At 47.8% G+C, this 20,470-nt stretch overlaps 1 protein-coding gene across 4 annotated transcripts in view; it reads right to left on the reverse strand.

Annotated features, from left to right (window-relative positions):
• The window catches only part of PXN (paxillin), a 57,747-nt gene extending 39,203 nt beyond the window's left edge, over positions 1 to 18,544 (reverse strand). For all 4 annotated transcript variants that reach the window (XM_075320408.1, XM_075320388.1, XM_075320399.1 and 1 more), the window contains exon 1: positions 18,456 to 18,544. In XM_075320408.1, the coding sequence (XP_075176523.1) occupies positions 18,456 to 18,468 (13 nt within the window). In that variant the 5' untranslated portion in view covers positions 18,469 to 18,544. The remainder of the gene's footprint in view (positions 1 to 18,455) is intronic.
• Between the last annotated feature and the right edge of the window lie 1,926 nt (positions 18,545 to 20,470).

The following is a 20,470-nucleotide window of genomic DNA, read 5'->3' on the forward strand; positions in this document are numbered from 1 at the left end:
CCCTCTTGCTGCTGCCGCCGCCGCTGCTGATAGTCCCGTCCTCCACGTGTTCCCCGAAGTACCACTGTCCCCAGCGTGCACGCACAGGGGAGATGATGTGGAGGACGGGACTATCAGCGGCGGCGGCAGCGAGAGGGAAAAATCAATGTTTTCAGCTGCCAACGTCCATCCCCCTCTCGCTGCCGCCGCCGCTGATAGTCCCGTCCTCCCCGTGTTCCCCGAAGTACCGCGGTCCCCGCACAGGGGAGATGATGGACCCCTCTCACCGCCACCGCTGAAAGTCCCGGGCTCCACGCTCCTGCCGCCGGCCGGCTCCACGCTCCTGCCGCCGGCCGGCTCCACGCTCCTGCCGCCGGCCGGCTCCACGCTCCTGCCGCCGGCCGGCTCCACGCTCCTGCCGCCGGCCGGCTCCACGCTCCTGCCGCCGGCCGGCTCCACGCTCCTGCCGCCGGCCGGCTCCACGCTGTAGCGCGATCAGCTGAGCTGTCAGAGGTTACTCGCGGCCACCGCTGGATTCGGCGGTGGCCGCGGGTAACCTCAGTGACAGCTCAGCTGATCGCGCGGCTGTCTTCATTAGCTGCATGGAGGTGACCGGAGCGGCGGAGTCTGCTGCTCCGGTCACCTGCATGCAGCACTGCTGGAAGCGACGCTGGAGCATGCTGGATTACGCCGGACATGGAGGGCTTTGTCGGGGTTAATAAATTGGTAATGAGGGAATGTGTTTGTGTTTTTTATTTCTAATAAAGGATTTTTTTCGGGTGTGTGTGTTTATTTACTGTAATTTACAGATTAATCATGGAAGGTTTCTCGGGGAGACGCCTGACATGATTAATCTAGGACTTATTGGCAGCTATGGGCTGCCAATAACTCCTTATTACCCCGATTTGCCAACGCACCAGGGTAAATCGGGAAGAGCCGGGTACAGTCCCAGAACTGTCGCATATAATGTATGCGGCAATTCTGGGCGGCTGCTGACTGATATTGTTAGGCTGGGGGGCTCCCCATAACGTGGAGCTCCCCATCCTGAGAATACCAGCCTTCAGCCGTATGGCTTTATCTGGCTGGCATTAAAATTGGGGGGGACCGCACGCCGGTTTTTTTAATTATTTATTTATTTCTAATTTTTTTTTTTTTCCAATTCAACAAGCTTTATGGGCTTTTTTGAACTGAAAAATACATGAAACAATTGTTGACAAAACTGCAGCCAAAAACGCACCAAAAAAGCACCTACATTTTTTGTGACATTTCCAGGCTCTCTCTGACAAGGTGCAGTTTTGGCTGCAGTTTTGGCTGCAGTTTGTGAACACGAAAAAGAAGCAGCGTGCGCATGTAGCCTTAGTTTCTTTCCAGCACAGCAGCACTCTGTCCACCAGCTGCCCAGGGACCTGCAGGACACTACCATTCATGAAGGGCTGGATTGAACAGCCTTGTATAGCTAGGTGGTGAACGCTGGAAACAAAAAGGGGATAAATCAAAAAAGCTCCCAGTCCATTCTAAGAATCAAAGTGACGGCATAGCCTACTTTATCATATGGGAATATCCCTTTAATAGGACACAATTTTTACTATCAGCAGGATCAGACAACCATTTAGGCCTCGTTCAGATGTGTGTTTTGTGGACGAGAGCTATCCATGTTTTTCAGATAGCACTTATACCATGGGGTCAGTCACGTTTGTAGTCTGCGCAAAATCTAAGTGTCCGATAAAAATTGGCAAAGAAAGTCTAAGGCTATGTGCGCATGCTGCGTTTTTTTTTTATGCTGTTTGTGGCCCCAAAAAACGCACCGGTGAAAACATGCTTTTTTTTATCATGATTTGGTACGTTTTTGTTCCTGTGTTTTTCAAATGCGTTACATGGGTGAAAAAACGCAGAAAAAACGAAGAATTGACGTGTTGCTTGTTTGTCAGCTCAAAAACGCAGCTAAAAGAAAAAAAGAAAGAAAAAAAAAGCACTGTGGGGACAGCAAAAATGAAAACTCAGACTTTGCTGGGGAAGCAAAGTCATGCAGTTTTCTGACCAAAAACGCAACAGAAAAACGCACTGTGCGGATATAGCCTAAGGGGAAAAAAATATATAAATAGGACTAAACTCACAGAGTTCCTCCGTTCTGTGAGAAAAAAAAAACTGGTGTGAATGAGCCCCTAGTATGCATGGGGACCTCCCAACTCACACTCCGCTATTTTTTTTACTGCCAAGAGCATGTTTTGCCGCAAAAACACTGAGTGTATACATAGCCCAAGGCTGTTTTATTAGTTACCATAAATAGTCATCTTTATTACTGCATTAATTACCATCAATATGAAGGCATCTGCCCAGCAAACTAATGATCTGTTACCGGAACAGGATTTCAACACAAAAAGGATACAGCAATAAGACATTCCGGAGAGATCTTTGCAGTTCTGCCCCTAGGCCCTGTTCCTATCGCAGGAGAAAAATGTAAAGCTCGCCAAGCAGATTCTGAAGGAATCCTGACATTCCCTGCATGCTGGCACACGCAGCACCTCCGCAAGCACGGCTCAAAACACAGGGCCCACGAGAAAGTCACCAGCCGGAAGAAAGCTCTATACCTTACATAAACCAAGCAAAACAAATAGATATGGGACAGAGATCGCCAGGGACATGCGGAAGGGGAATTAGGAACTCAGATTGTGAACCTCAGTGGGTGATGGCCCAATGTGAGTAATTACAAACTTAGTACACCGCTGTGGAATATGTTGGTGCTATCTAAAAATAGAACATTGGCACAAGTACAGTATCTAATCATGAGGTCTTCTCCATGGAGCCCCTTGGCAAATAATGAGGAGAAGCATGGATTGGGCAGTCTCTGCAGAAGAGGACGAACTGCATGGAATATAATTATTTCTCCCGTGCCTCCCCCATACTCTGGAATGCTCTGCCACAACATATCAGATTCTCACCTACCTTGACAAGCTTCATAAGGAACCTAAAGACCCACCTCTTCCAACAAGCCCACAACCCACCATAAGCCTTAGTCCGCTACAGCACCGCCCGACCATCTCTACCCTCACCTACTGTATCCTCACCCATCTCTTGTAGACTGTAAGCCCTTGAGGGCAGGGTCCTCTCTCCTCCTGTACCTGTCTGTGCCTTGTTCTGCTTATGATTATTGTACTTGTCCATACTATCTATACCCCTTTTCACATCTAAAGCGCCATGGAATAAATGGCTTTATAATAAATAATTTCTCTCTCTCTAAAGGGGGCTTTACATGCCGCGACATCGCTACCGATATATCGTTGGGGTCACGTCGTTAGTGACGCACATCCGGCGCTGGTAGCGACATTGCAGCGTGTGATACCAATCAGCGACGATCAAGCCCAAAAACGTGAAAAATCGTTGCTCGTTGACACGTCGTTCATTTCCTTAATATCGTTGCTGCTGCAGGTACGATGTTTGTCGTTCCTGCGGAAGCATACATCGCTATGTGTGACACCGCAGGACCGACAAACATCTCCTTACCTGCGTCCACCGGCAATGCGGAAGGAAGGAGGTGGGCGTGATGGTTTGTCCCGCTCATCTCCGCCCCTATTGGACGGCCGCTTAGTGACGTCGCTGTGACGCCGAACCCACCTCCCCCTTGAAGGAGGGATTGTTCGGCGGTCACAGCGACGTCGCTGCACAGGTATGTGCGTGTGCTGCTGCTGTAGCGATAATGTTCGCTACTGCAGCGATCACCACATATCGCAAGAACGACGGGGGCGGGTGCTTTTGTGATGCCCTGGACAAGCCAGGGGTCACAGGTAATGACATCACCACACCCTACACCCCGGTTAGGTACATCAAAGCTAAACCAGAAATCCTTGTTGCCTTCCCCAGGGGCTGATGTCCACACCAGGGGGTGGAGCCAGGCGGTTGGTCTCCACCCATCAAGGAGTACACAGTCCTGGAGGAGGGAAAACAGAGGCAGTTAGAGTTAGAGTGAAGCTAGGGAAGTGAAGGAGGGTAGGAGTCGAGTGGTAGAGGAGCTAGTGTGAGGAGTGACAGCAACAGAGCCTGAAGTTAGTCCGGGTGTGTGCCCCGGACGGAGACAGCAAGGTTAGCAGACGGTGGTGACCGTCTGCAGGAGTGGCCTATCGGAGGTGCCGTGAGGACCGTGGACGGGTGGTGACCCGGCGGTACCGGACCGGTACACAACGAGAAGCCAGCACCACTGGCAGGGACCTTTCGGATCCCGGCAAGGCTAGGAGTCGCCGTAAATTTGCCAAATCCGTCAGTGAAGGGGACCTCCGGGTTTCCAAACAACTAAGTCCCGATTGAAGGCAACAGTCCAACCGTATGAGAGAGACACCGACACCGCCAAGGCACCAGTTTCTCAGGGCCAGCGCCTGCGGGCAAGAGGGGCTCCTCCGGCCCATATCCAAGTCGGGGAGCGTGTTACCGGTGGGAACCCATCGCTACCAACATTACACAAGGTGCAGGGAAAGAGACAGTCACCGTTAACTACCGGGGAAAAGCAACAGCAGCCGTCCGTGGGAACCGTCTTTCCAGCCGTGTGTTTTACCGAGAACTGTGTCACCGTCTCAGGCTGAGTGAGTACCACCGTGCCGTGAGGCACAGCGCTGCCCCCCCCCCCCGCGACCCTGCACCTCACCAGGCCCCGCACTTGGCCTGCCATCCCTCATCCTCCACCCCATCACTGGGCCCCGGGACAACCAACCCCTACCCACGGAGGGGAGAACTAACAACTCTGCTGCTCCCTGTCATCGCTCCCGGGATCCCCATATAGAGCAGCGGTGGTGTTACCAAAAATCACCACAACCGTGGGTGGCGTCACGGACAATAAATCCCCTAAACTAAACCCCTTTTCACTCACGGGCGAGGAGCGCCGCTTGAGTCCCCGGGATCCGGCCCATCGCTCGAGCCACCGAGCAGCAGCGGCCGCAGCAGCAGCCGGACCCGAGCAGTGGGAGAGCGCAGCGTCCCCTCCTCCGCTCGCGACATTGCTAGCAATATCGCAGCGTGTAAAGTACCCTTAAGGCTGCAAGAGCCCAAATATTGTTCAGGGGCCCTTTTCTATCTGTGTCCTCCAGTGAACCAAACGTAGGCTCCAAATGTGATACTGACAGAGCCCAAGAGTAGAGAACAACAATATTTCTGAAGATTTGACTCCATCAGCTGCTGTTTAAATAAATCCAAACCTCCGTACAGCGGCATAAAGCAGAGCTCTGCAGTCCGGAGAAGTGAAACAGAGCCCCCAGTGTCTCCATCCCCAGTGGACTCATTACACGCCGCTCCACTGTAATCCAATCCTGTGTAACCTCATATAATCAGTGAGTAACTGCACAGGAATGGCCAGTCCATCCACTACATATAATAAAGAGGGGCTGGGATGAAATGACAAATCACTCCATATTGCAAAAGGTGCGCAGAAGTACTTGCGCTGCCGCTGTTAACCCATTAGCTGCAGAACAGATACACATTAGCAAGGAGACCAATTGTAAATAGGTGACCTGTAGAAAACCAGTTCTCATCAGATATATACTGTATGTACTACTGGATAAATCATGGACTTGTGCGCGGGCGGCACGGTGGCTCAGTGGTTAGCACTGCAGTCTTGCAGCGCTGGGGTCCTGGGTTCGAATCCCACCAAGGACACCATCTGCAAGGAGTTTGTATGTTCTCCCCGTGTTTGCGTGGGTTTCCTCCGGGTACTCCGGTTTCCTCCCACACTCCAAAGACATACAGATCGGGACTTTAGATTGTGAGCCCTGATGGGGACAGTGTTCCTGATGTATGTAAAGCGCTGCGGAATATGTTAGCGCTATATAAAAATAAAGATTTATTTATTTTATTTACTGCTGAAAGCATTCACATCTCCAATACCAGATACTGAAACAATCTGATCTGTCACATCCATGTTTCACCAATTCAGGAATCAATTTGGATATATGTTACAAAAATTAGGATAGGATTTCAGCAAATAACTGATTCACCAGCTGCATTATTTAGACCTGACAGATGACGTACTAATTAGCTAAAATCTATAAGCGAGAGTATGGTTTTCTCGTTTGTGTTGCTCACAGGGTACACACAATGTGCGTTTGCTTGTGCCTGGCAGGGAGGATTATATGCCAGCACTGACGTATGGCTGATGGGGTCACAGCCTGCGCTCTAATTGAAGTCATTCATCCTCATGCAATTACACAGAAAATGAGTGACATGACATCCGGCAATCAGAATAAATGGACAGAGCATACGGTGATTGTGTGTGCGATTATACATCTATCTATACACACGCCAGCTCGATACTGGAGATTTGGGATCTCCACTATGTAGTGGCCATGACAAGGAAACTCCTTGAGGTTCAACATCTGGGCAAATATTGGAAAATGAAAGGAAACAACATGAAGCAATGTAAGGAAGCGGGCCCTTCCTCCCACACCCATCTATCCACAGCCAAAATCCCATCCCCCTACCATTCCACCTCCGAGCTGTGTCATGCAGCCCCAACACACACCTTATTTCACAAACGGAAGAGCTCAAAGCCTGTAGCGCACGGGAACACTTCTCAGGCTCTGTTCATTTGTTGCATATCTGTTGACGACTTGTACCATGGATTTTGCACAAATACACAGTATGGCCACATGCACATGGCAGTATTACAGCTTTGTATGATCGCTAAAGCTTTACAGGACTCCCATAGATTTGTATGGTGCCGTATGTTATCCTTAAGTTTGTAGGGCAGAACAACCTGTAATATAGCATCACATGGAGCAACATCAGGCGCTGTGAAAAGACACTTGGTTTTACCATTTATACAGTATCAGAAATCTGAAAAACAGTCTGCAGGGACATATTTGTCATCTGATCTGGTGGGTTAAAGCCGTACTCAATGGTGGGTGTGGGCCAAAAGGGCAGCCAGAGCTATGTAAATGGCTTCTAGAGAGCTGCATTCCTGGAGCCTACGGTGAATGAGCTTAGGGTCTGATGAAGTCACCAAGGAGGTACTGCTCCACGCTGAATCCTCATTAGGTCACTCTAGATTTTGTTATGTAATAATAACGTACCTCTCTGTGCCTCACATGTGGTTATTTCTAAGGATACATAGGAATAAATGCTCATCTTCGATCAATTTTCTTATATAGTTTTTGTTAAAAGGTTTTTCACCCAATCAAAAATCACAGGATAAGTGGTAAGCTGCTGATCACAGGGGGGCCGCACTGAAATCTACTTAAAGAAGGACTCCCATCAAAGGTTTTCTCCTCTTAATATATTGCAATCATTATATGGCCCTCTGTACTTACAATTGTTCATTTTGCCTTTTTTACCCATTAAATTCTTCTCTGCTCTATGGAGCAACAGGAAGCTTGTTTCTACATAAATCTGTCCCCTCTTCAACTCCTGACCCAGCTGCCCCCTCCTTCCTCTGGCATGGACGTTTGCAGTGAGACTCATCAGGGGAAGAAGAAGAAAAAAAAAAAAAAAAAAAAAGATCTCCTGTTTCTACATAGAGCACAGAATGATTCAGCTGGTCTGTTTTTAATCATGTGAGGTCATAGCCCTAATGGAAAACAGAAGAATTAACTGGCTAGAAGGGCAAAAATAGTACACAGTACTACCGTATATATGATGATTGCAATATATTAAGAGAATAAAAACTTTGAGAATGCTTCTTTAAGCCCTGTGCGCACACTGCGGTGTTTGCGGTGGATTTGCTGCATGAATTGCTGCAGAAAACGTTCATAACCTTTCTGCAGGTCATTCCCCAGCAAAACCTATGGTAAAAAAAAAAAAAACAAAAAAAAAACAAAACACTTTTTTCCCCCTACAGGTTTGGCTGCAGAATTTCTGCAGCAAACAATGTGCATGTCACTTTTCCGCAGGTACCTTTAGTTTTTGCCATAGATAATTTTAAAAAACCGCAGGGAACAACCTGCAGAAAATTTACGGCAATACCGCGGTAAAACCGCATGCAGTTTTTGAGTGTGATTTGCTGCGGTATTTTACTGCAGGTGCGGTAATCTTTCAGAGAGTGTGGAATTTTCTTAAGAAAATTCCATTTTCTAGTGCGCACAAGGCCTTAAAGTGTTCCCCAGGGAATTGAGTTGCAGTGCAACATGTGCACTGCGGCTGCCATCAATGTCTATAAGGCTATGTGCGCACTTACCGGATTTTTCGCGGATTTTGCCGCGGATTTGCTGCATGTTTCGCTGCAGAAAATGTTCATAACATCTCTGCAGTGAATCACCAGCAAATCCTATGGAGAAAAAAAATCCTGTGCGCACTGGGCGGAATTTGACAGCTGCATGTTTTGCTGCGGGATTCCCGCAGCAAAAACAAGCGCATGTCACTTCTTTTCCGCACAGCGCTGCGGGATTTTACTCCATTGACTCAATGTTAATCATGAAATCCCGCAGGGAATAACGCAGGCAGCAAATTCTGTGCGGTTCACTGCGTTTTCCTGCGTTATTCCCTGCGGTATTTCGCGGTTTACCTCCGGTAATGTACATCACTTGCTTGCGGTTTTGCAGGGAAGTGATGTCATTACAGGAAGAGGAAGCCGTGCAGAGTAAACACACACACAAATCACAGACACAGACATCACAGACACATAGAACACACATAGACACAGACACATAGAACACACATAGAAAGAAAACGGAAATATAGAAAAAAAAGAACGTGGGCTCCGCTGCATATTTACCGTCCAGCCGAGGTAAGCACACAGCGGCGGCCCGGTATTCTCAGGCTGGGGAGGGAGAGGGGCAGGGTTAATGTCCCCTGCCTCACTCCCCCTCCGGCAGCCGAGAATATCAGCCGCAGCTGCCCCGGCACTGTCGCATGCAATATGCGGCAATACCGGTGTGTCCTCGGCTCTTCTTGCCACCGTGTAGCAGTGGTGGCAAGGTAATACAAGGGTTAATGATGGTGGGGGACCACCGCCATTAACTCCAGGCTTGATCATGGCAGCGTCTATGTGACAGCTGACATGATCAACCCGTAAGTAAAGTGAAAAAAAACACAGACACAGAAAAATCCTTTATTTTAAATAAAACAAACAAGCCTCGTTCACCATTTTATTAACCCCCCCCAAACAAAGCTCCGGCGTAATCCAGGTCCGACGTCCAGCGCTGCTTCCATCCAGCCGCGACTGTCACAGACACAGGCTGAATGAAAGCAGCAGAGGTAATTACCGGTCATTTCCCACGGCCGGTAATGTGAACTCACTGCCGACCGTGGGAAATGCAGCGATCTGTCATCTATCTCTCTATCTATCCCTCTATCCCTCTATCTATCTATCTATCTATCCATCTATCCATCTATCCATCTATCCATCTATCCATCTATCCATCTATCCATCTATCCATCTATCCATCTATCCATCTATCCATCTATCCATCTATCCATCTATCCATCTATCCATCTATCCATCTATCCATCTATCTCTCTATCTCTCTATCTCTCTATCTATCCCTCTATCTATCTGTCTATCTATCTATCCCTCTATCTATTCTTCTGTCTATCTACTCTCAGAATTAAATGACTTTTTTTTTTTTTTTCCTTCAATGTGCTTTATTGCATTGAATGCAATAAAGCACATCCCAACCCGCACGCGGCAAAACCGCGGCAATACCGCAGTAAAACCGCAGCAAACCGCGGCAAACCGCATGCGGTTTTCGGGTGCGGTTTCCCGCGGTTTTTTACCGCGGGTGCGGTAATCTTTGAGGGCATGCGGAATTTTCTCAAGAAAATTCCACTTCCCAGTGCGCACAGAGCCTAAGGCTGGCAGAGAAATCCAAGTACAGGACTCGCTTATCTTCATCAGTCCTGTAACTTTGAATAGTGGAGGCAAGTGGGAATGCTCAAGACCCCCCCCCCCCTTCTCACGATTGGAAGGATCATGACACAACCCTTATAAAATGTAATGTCTACCGTATATCACATTGCTTCTACGCTCATTCGTATGCATGTATAGTCGTTTCCAGAGATGTGCAATAATAAGCAGTCGACAGAGGAGCTAATTATTGGTGACAATCTAATATACTGGGTTTTTCACAATTAAGTACCCAATTGTGTCTGAATTCTCAGGTGTCACCACAGTTGAGAAGAAAAATATTTTCATTATTTTGTCCAGGACCTTTGTTTTGATGCTGTCAGTGCAATGATATAAATGGGATTAGAACGGTAATGAACTACAGTTCTGGAGTCTATTTACAGCTGCGCCCCCTCTATTAGAGTACTTTCACACTTGCGTTGTTTTCCTTCCGTTACAATCCGCCCTTTTGTAAAACAGCGGAATTCCGTTAACGGATTCCGCTGATTCCCATATACTCGCATGGGTGACGGATTGTGCCAAAAGGACCTGCGTTGCTTCCGCTGGGCGACGCTCCGTTGCTTCCGCCCAGCGGGAGGAACGCAGCATGCAACGTTGTTTTGAGCAGCGGAATCCTCAGGATTTCACTGCGCATGCTCTTTTTTTTTTTTCAAAAACTTTATTTTGTCTCGCGGTGGCCGAACGTTCAGCTGAGCGCTCGCCCGCCAAGTGACAGCGCTCAGCTGAGCGTTCGCCCGCCAAGTGACAGCGCTCAGCTGAGCGCTCGCCCACCAAGTGAGCGCTCGCCCGCCAAGTGACAGCGCTCAGCTGAGCGCTCGCCCGCCAAGTGACAGCGCTCAGCTGAGCGCTCGCCCGCCAAGTGACAGCGCTCAGCTGAGCGCTCGCCCGCCGGCATGCCCGGCCGCCGGCAAGTGACAGCGCTCAGCTGAGCGCTCGCCCGCCGGCATGCCCGGCCGCCGGCAAGTGACAGCGCTCAGCTGAGCGCTCGCCCGCCGGCATGCCCGGCCGCCGGCAAGTGACAGCGCTCAGCTGAGCGCTCGCCCGCCGGCATGCCCGGCCGCCGGCAAGTGACAGCGCTCAGCTGAGCGCTCGCCCGCCGGCATGTGACAGCGCTCACCCGCCGGCTATTGAGAGCGATCAGCTGATCGTTAACAATAGTCTGCTGCCGGTAAAACTGTAAAGAATAAAAAAAAAAAAAAAGCTTTCCGTTTTGTACGATCCGTAGCATCCGTTGTGCCACTATATGCAACGCATCCGTTGCATCCGTAACACAACGCAATGCTACGGAAGCCGTCCAACGCAAGTGTGAAACTAGCCTTACATGGTGTAAGGTAGTGGTGTTATTACCCCATTTTTGCACACAACCCATAACTGAGAAGTTCCTCAACTCCCTGGACACAGAAATATGCATGTAACCACATATATGCATAAATCAGCCACGCAGGAGCAGAGTAATTGTGACTATGGCCTACATGCTGAAACCATATTGCCTGCCCTTTAGTAAGGCTGCAATCTTTTAGATAAATATATAAGAAATCGCTGTTGCAAGAAACTCTGATACAGTTTGTTTATCTGCTGTGATCTGAACAGTTACGGAAGGAAGAACAGTATACGTGGTGCAGCAAATATTTACCTAGCATTGCTACTAAGCAGCGATAGTACATACCGTAAGCGTGCAGGAATATATCCTGCCCCATAGAGTCAAAGCAAGGCTCCATTTCTGCCTTCACATCCGTTTCATGTTATTTCACTTCCAACTATATGGTTGTCACAAGTGAATTGGTTACATATAAATTAAATCAGAAAAACACATGTGCATGAATAGTAGACTGAGCCCTCGCGGACAGGGTCCTCTATCCTCCCGTACCAGTCTGTGCCTTGTATTGTTGGATTATTGTACTTGTTCCCATTATGTATGCCCCTTTTCCCCATGTAAAGAACCATTAAATAAATGGCTCTATAAGTAATAATAAAAAAATAAAGTCTGGTGCAAAGAGGATGTGGTTTCCCATGGCAACCGGACTGCTGCATTAAAAGGATCTCAAACTCAATGGCTTATTAACAAAGCGTTTATTTTTTAATGCTTTTTTTTTCTGGTAATATAATAACTCTGGAAAATAAAGAAAGAAGAATCAACACCTTTGAAATGTTTTGCTAGAGAAGGATGTTATCAATAGCATGGATGGCAAGAAGAACAAACAGGTCAATTTACGAACATATCAAGCCAGACATCACTCGAATCAAGGATCACCAGGCTACAATTTGCCTACTTTGGATATCATACCAAGAGCACAATCAATGGAGAAGGACATCATGGTGGGAAGAATTGAAGGAACAAGACCAAGAGAAAGACCAGCAACCCAATGGCTTGATACAATCAAGACAACGTTGGAGAAGACCCTGGTGGACCTATCTAGGCTGCACAAGATTCATCTTTCTACTGAGCAACGATCCAAGTCTCCATGGCTCGAGATAGAGCTAAAGGCCGTTAGAAAAAAGAAAATGTTAAAAAAAAAAAAAAAAAAAAAAGTGCAGCAAAAACAATCCAATCAAAATCTAAAAAAAATAGGAGCAACTGATGTCAACTGCTAAAAACTGTGGATCATTAAGGAAGGAAAGGGAAAAGGAAATACCTTGGGTGAGTACTCGCAGCTGTCATATGCCCTGGCACTGCATACTGAAAATCTGCCACAATAGCGACATACTGAAGATCAGAAAATTCATAGCAGGTCCCGAATCCTGCATACGTTTTCCTGCTGTGTGTGAATGGTGTTTACCAGTAAACATGTATGGTAAAGCATCACAGACACCGGGAGGGATCCAATGTGGCCTCATATCTTCTTTTGGATCTAATTTGACTTTGGCTAAAATAAATGACTAAAACCTGTATGTGTAATTCCAGCCATAGGCCAGAATCACACTTGCTAGTGCTAGCCGGGTTCTGCCATGAGAGACTCGAACGAGTTACATGCGAGGCACTAGCAAGTGTGATTCTGGCCATATACTTCTACCCCGCTCTCCCTTATCCTGGGGCGGAGATGAGAGGTTTTGCAGAGACCTTACATGGGAGACCTTTTTGAAGGACACTGCTGCAAAGTTAAGCTGGTGTCACACTAAACGACAGCGACAACGACGTCGCTGTTACGTCACCATTTTCGGTGACGTAACAGCGACCTTGTAAGTCGCTGTTATGATCGCTGCTTAGCTGTCAAACACAGCAGAAGCAGCGATCATAAGGTCGCTGTGCTACATGTTCAGAGAGCAGGGAGCCGCGCTTAGCGCTGGCTCCTTGCTCTCCTGCAGCACACATCGGGTTAATTAACCCGATGTGTGCTGCAGCTACATGTCACAGTGCAGGAGCCGGCACTGGCAGCAAGAGCGGAGGCTGGTAACCAGCGTAAACATCGGGTAACCAGGGAAAGGTCTTCCCTTGGTTACCCGATGTTTACGCTGGTTACAGCTTACCGCAGCTGCCAGTGCCGGCTCCTGATCGCTTCATTTCGTCGCTCTCTCGCTGTCACACACAGCGATGTGTGTGTCACAGCGGGAGAGTGACGACCAAAAAATGAAGCTGGACATTCAGCAACGACCGGCGACCTCACAGCAGGGGCCAGGTCGTTGCTGGATGTCACACACAGCGACAGCGACGGGACGTCGCTGCAACGTCACAGAAAATGGTGACGTAGCAGCGACGTCGTTGTCGTCGTCGTTATGTGTGACACCAGCTTTAGGCTATGTGCCCACGTAGCGTATTTTCATGCAGCATACCCATGCGTCCTGCGTCCCAAGCATAATCTATGAAGATTGTGCCTAATCCATGCCCACGTAGCGTATTAGAACGCAGCGCTTCAGCTACTGCCGAAGCGCTGCAACAGGTCACTTGTTTCATGCACTTTTCCTGCAGCCCCCGTTCTATCTATGGGAGGGGCTGCATCCAGAGCGCATGGAATCAGCTTTTCATTACGGACTGCTTCTGCAGCGATTTGAAGCGCACGTGTGCTGTTCAAATTGCTACAGAAATTTCTGCAGGGACAGAACGCAACGTGGGCACATAGCCTAACAAATGTCAGAAGTCAGTCCACTCATCTGAATAGGATTACTTTTGCAGGAAATTAATACATTTCTCCAAACCTCACTCATATGAGCAAGATATTCAAAGGATGGGCGATTTTCACAGGAAAATTCACTTTCAGTGAATGGTAAGTCCACGATATGTGTGTGAACAAAGTAGTCACTTATCCACGGATTTTCCTACTTTATTCCAGTGATTTTCTTATTTAGTCAAGAGTATAGAAGCGCAGATAACTACACATTTTAGGCTGTGGTTCACACCTGCAATCGTCATAATAGGGGCAGAACACTAAAATTGATGGGGAACAACTATGTTCGACATTTAACTGAAGGAGGGGGGGTACGATAATATTCTAGCACCCCTATTCACGGTAGATGAAGGTCTGCAAATGCCAATTTAATTGGGAATGACTGACCGCCAGCAAATAAAATGGAGGGAGAGAAGAATCGTTATTTGGAATTTCAACGTCCCATCCTGTTGCTTTCAGGATACAAGTCGATGCCGAGTGGTGTCAGGCAGCAGCTTTCTCCTACTGAAAACCGCTCTGAGCACTCATTTGTATGGGAGGAATAAGGCGAGATTACGGAGCACCCGTGTGTTAGGGAAACTGGGAGGGAGTGCCATCAGCCGTATAAATGATTGACAGCTATCTTGTGTATCGCCAGCTTTAGCTTCCTAGACTAATTGGCAGGCTGGCACGGGAAGGGGAGGAGGGGAGGGGTGTTTGTTTATATTCTACCAATAGAGTGGTGCTTTAAATCGAACTTCTCTGACCCTACTCATACGGTAGTTACCTGGCATCATCTTCACCCTGTCAACACAGCTCCTGTTAGTCTCAGCCAGTTTGTGACCTGCTGGCTGTTTTAGTGTTTCATGGAGCGAGCCGGAGGTCACTCTTCAATACAAGTCTATGGGAGCCTCATCCCGGTCTCGTTCAGGCTCTCATAGAGTTGCATAGGGAGCTTGTGATGCAACTTCTGACATTCAACCAGTCACAAGTTGATACCGGAGGATCAGAGCGGCATAGCTAAACGATAAAAATGCCAGAGGGGGGGAGTATATTATTAGGGGTAAAAACCTTAGATTTAAAGAGCCACTCCGGCTATAAAGTGGAAAAAAAACAAACAAAAACCGCTGGAGGGGTGCTTTAAAACATTACTATTACATGCGTCTCGTGATTACAAGATTGTGGGGCAGTACGGTGGCTCAGTGGTTAGCACTGTTTGAATCTTGTGTTCAGGATCTGCATGGAGTGTGTATGTTTTGCCCATGTTTGTGTGGGTTTCCTCCATGTTCTCTTTTTACCTCCCGCACTCCAGACATGACAGGGAATTTATAGTGTGAACCCTAGTGGGGACAGTGATGGTAATGACTGTAAAGTGCTGTGGAATTAATAGTGCGGTGTAAGTGAGTAAAATAAATGAGCAAGCAGAATAAATGAATCAAGCAGAATGTGAATCGAGCACTATACCAGCTGTAATGACGCGAGACACGGCGGTACGGCACAGCACACTACACCCTGTATAACACGACGCAACTAGCAGACATGGTTAAAAGCAGCGATGTATCCTGCCAAGATTAAAAGCCTACATTACGCTTTACTTAAAACAAACAGTGAGCGGCAGGCCAAGAAATCTACAAGCCATCCCTGAAATAACACGAAGCTCCTTCTCCTCTTACAGCTGACATTCTCTATGGCCCAGGACACAGATTAAAGCCCTGAACCTTTACCACTGTCCAGACTGCACATCATTGCAACTGGATACATGGAAATTAAATAGATAGCCAATTAGAGCAAATTTATTAGTAGCCGAGAGGTCCCCTGATCAGCAGTGCACAGCCAATGGATTAGCTGGAATGGATCATATGTTGGGGGCCCCGCTAGTCACATGCTTCATTAGGATTACCCCCTTTATCAGAATGGCCACAGCAGCTGATTGCTGCAGAGAAATGCAGCCTCACACCAATTATGTAAATAACAGCAACACAAATTAAAGTCATACTTTGCAGAATCCCTCCAGGGTCACAAGCGTGACCCCAAAGAATCCATACACCCTAATAGGGAGTTATACAGGATATCTGTTGGTTTAGGATAGTAGTTTCCAATTGTTACAAGCTACAGCAATGACTTAAAACAGCTGCTGGCATCATTGGGCATTACACCAGGTCAGCAGAAAACAGGAGACTAACAAGGGGCAAAATCCTAGAAATACACATTAAAAATAGATTCCAATGAAAGTGGATGAAGCGCTATATACATTGTGCTCGAAGTGTCTTGTAAGCATGTAGCAGAAGCGCTATATACATAATATTTATTCATTTATATAGCGCTATTAATTCCACAGCACTTTACATACATTGGCAGCACTGTCACCATTGGGGCTCACAATCTAGAGTCCCTAACTGTATGTCTTTGGAGTGTGGGAGGAAACACACGCAAACACGGGGAGAACATACAAACTTCTTGCAGATGATGTCCTTGGTGGGATTTGAACCCAGGATCCCAGCGCTTCAAGACTGCAGTGCTAACCACTGAGCCACCGTGCCGCCCATTGTGCTCTAAGTGTCATGCAAGGCTGCTTTCACACCATTTTTTTTAAATCAGGCACAATCCGGCGCTTCGCAGAAAAAATGCATAATTTTTTTGCCGCCTGATGCGTTTTTTTCCTCATAGACTTGTATTAGCGCTGGATTGTGCCGCATGGCCTTGCGCCCGTTTTTTTGCCGGATGCGGGATATTTAGCCGATGCGGCGGCCGGATGGAACGTTGCTTGCAGCGTTAGTCTGCGGCGAAAAACCTAATTGCGTCGGATCCGGCGCGATTTACATTGCAAGCTTATGGACGCTGGATGCATGGAGAAACTTATGCAACGGATCAGTTTTTTTCGCCACATCCGTTGCATAGGTTTTTGAGCCGGATTGTGCCTCATGCAAAAAAACTGATGTGTGAAAGCAGCCTAAGCATGTAGCAGACGCGCTATATACATTGTGCGTGTCATGTAAGCATGTAGCAGACGCGCTATATACATTGTGCTCCAAGTGTCATGTAGCAGAAGCCTATATACATTGTGAGTGTCATAAGCATGTAGCAGAAGGCTATATACATTGTGCTCTAAGTGTCATGTAGCAGAAGGCTATATACATTGTGAGTGTCATAAGCATGTAGCAGGAGCCTATATACATTGTAAGTGTCATGTAGCAGAAGCCTATATACATTGTGAGTGTCATATAAGCATGTAGCAGAAGGCTATATACATTGAGAGTGTCATAAGCATGTAGCAGGAGCCTATATACATTGTGAGTGTCATATAAGCATGTAGCAGGAGCCTATATACATTGTAAGTGTCATGTAGCAGAAGGCTATATACATTGTGCTCTAAGTGTCATGTAGCAGAAGCGCTATATACATTGCGAGTGTCATAAGCATGTAGCAGACGCGCTATATACATTTTGCGTGTCATGTAAGCATGTAGCAGACGCGCTATATACATTGTGCTCCAAGTGTCATGTAGCAGAAGGCTATATACATTGTGAGTGTCATAAGCATGTAGCAGAAGGCTATATACATTGTGCTCTAAGTGTCATGTAGCAGAAGCGCTATATACATTGCGAGTGTCATAAGCATGTAGCAGACGCGCTATATACATTTTGCGTGTCATGTAAGCATGTAGCAGACGCGCTATATACATTGTGCTCCAAGTGTCATGTAGCAGAAGGCTATATACATTGTGAGTGTCATAAGCATGTAGCAGAAGGCTATATACATTGTGCTCTAAGTGTCATGTAGCAGAAGGCTATATACATTGTGCTATAAGTCATGTAGCAGGAGCCTATATACATTGTGAGTGTCATAAGCATGTAGCAGAAGGCTACATATATTGTGCTCTAAGTGTCATGTAGCAGGAGCCTATATACATTGCGAGTGTCATATAAGCATGTAGCAGACGGGTGATGCCAACAAATGTCACACACAGGATGTGCCGAGACCTTTCACGCAGCAACATACACCAAGAATGTGACTTAGTCATCAGCCAAGCTCCATACACTATATATAATCCTCTGTTGTGGACGCAGCAGTGCCCGCCTGGCATCACCCCCCCCCCCCCCCCATAGTAACATACTGCGCTAGAATACACAGATAATGCCAAGCAGGACATAATGCTATCGGAGTGAAGCAACTTGTGCTCAGTGGTGAGCCTTTCATAGCACTGTGGGCTGCAGATCACACGGACAGGGGATCATGTGCACAGCGCTTTACACTCCATAGAACCCAATTGTAAAGTCTCCATAGTTTCTATACACAGGGATCACAACAGGCTTCTAAAGTTACAGTGCCCTGCAGCATGGTGCTCCCCAGTGCACGGCTGTGGGGCTCAGTGCACAGGAATGGGGCACACTGGTAATGTACAGCCAGAAACAGGGCACAGCGCCAATGCCACTCACAGCAGCCAGGGCCACACATGCTCCGTACCCCATGCCAGGGTCTGGGTACACTGCCCACTTAGCGGAGAGCTCGGGAAGGCAGCACCGTGTGATACCCGGCACACGGCTGTCCCCCACATACAAGTGCCCGCCACCATCACTCACCCAGGTCGTCCATGTTGCCGCTCAGCCGGAGCGGTCCCCGGGAGTCGGACACAACTTTCTGACTTCAACGCAAGAACGCGCCTCCGCCCCCTGCGTGCGCGTCCGCGGGAACCTGACGAGCCACACCCCACCCAGCTGTGCGCGTCCCCGCGCCTGTAGGCGGTCTGCCTGCACCCGGCGCGCTCACTGCTGAGCTGCTGTCCCGTCCTGAGGACGGCGCAGGGAGCCGGTTGTGGAACTACAAGTCTAAGGCCACCTGCACACGTTCAATAATTGGTGAGGTTTTTACCTCAGTGTTTTTAGCAAAAATCAGGAGTGGGACAATCAGAGGAAAAGTCTAATAGAAACACGGGCACCACTTCTGTATTATTTGCCCACTCCGATATTTGGCTACAAATACTGAGGTAAAAACTCACCAAATACTCAACGTGTGCATGTGGCCTAAGACGCTGCGTTTTTGATGCAGCAAAATACACAGCATCAAAAACTCACTAAAAACTGATAATGTTTTTGGCTGTGTTTTGTACAGGTGACATAATTCCAAGTGGGTTCAGTAAATATGGCCACACGTAACAATATACAACCAAAGGGAAATCCAGCGCCACACACCTGTGCTCTCCTTTATTCATTAAAATTTTTCCAATAAGGCCTACGTCACACGTCCGTGTAAAATACGTGTGTCATGGTCGGTGGTGTGGCTGCGTATGTGTGTTTCGTGTGCTGTCCCTGCACTACTGTTGCGGACGGGGGCCGGACCACTGCAAGGGGGTGCTCGGATCCGGGTTCGTTACTGTGGCTCGAGTGGTAGCCGGACCCAGGCTCGTGTGGCCGTCCGTCCTCACAACCGTAGAAAGGGTGTATTTACAGGGGAAAAGTTTGTCAGTGACGCCACCCGTGGGTTGCGGTGAGAGTTGGTAGCACCATCGCTGCCTGGATATGGGTCGCCCGGGGCTGATGGAGCAGGGCAGCAGGGTGGTATCCAGTGGCGTAACTAGAGTTGGATGGGCCCCGGTGCAAAGTTTAGACCTGGGCCCCCCCTCCACATATACAGACACTTGGGGTACAGGATAATGACGCTGACACTTGGCTCTCACCCACAGCACCCTGAAATCCCTCTATCAGCACCCAGCTTTCCTATGTTCTGATATTTATCTTGTCCTCAGCACCCAGCTTTCCCATATCAGAGCATGAGAAAGCTGGGTGCTGAGAGATGTATAGAAGAGCATGGGAAAGTTGGCTGCTGAGGGAAAGAGCCTTTTTCCTCAGCACAAAACATTTCCATCCCATACTTGTATCTTTGTCCCCCCTGTATAAAGTTCTCAAAATACTATAACAGCCCCCACATAGCCTTCCAAATAATTGTATAAAGGGTCCCACATAACCCTTCATATATTAGAATGCAGATACATAGCCCTCCATATATTATAATGCACCCCCATAATCCTCCATGTATAAAGTAGCCTTTCAATTATAATGCATTTCCCATAGTTCTCCATGTATTAAAATTCACCCCATAGTTCTCCATATATTACACTGCACCACATAGTCCTCCATGTTTTATAATGCACTTCCATAGTCCGTGTATAAGGTAGCCTCCATAGTCCTCCATATATTATAATGTAGCCCCCATAGTCCTATATGTATTATAACACAACCCCATAAAACTTCAGATGGTATTATGCAGCCCCATACTCCTCCATGTATAATTCACCCCTATATTCCATGTATAAGGTGTCCCTTCATTTTGTATTATACAGCCCCCCCCCCCCCCCGACCTCCATTTTAATGCAGCCCTATAGACCTCCAGTATAATGCAGCCTCATAGACCTCTATGTATATTACACCTCTATATTCAATGTATAAGGTGTCCTTCATGTTTATTATGCAGCCTCACCAGGCCTCCATATATAATAATGCAGCCAACCTCTCCAGGCCTCCATGTATAATATAGCAGCCAGCCTCCCAGGCCTCCATGTATAATAATGCAGCCAGCCTCCCCAGGCCTCCATGTATAA

This window comes from Anomaloglossus baeobatrachus, chromosome 1, assembly GCF_048569485.1.
Source record: "Anomaloglossus baeobatrachus isolate aAnoBae1 chromosome 1, aAnoBae1.hap1, whole genome shotgun sequence".
NCBI lineage: Eukaryota > Metazoa > Chordata > Amphibia > Anura > Aromobatidae > Anomaloglossus > Anomaloglossus baeobatrachus.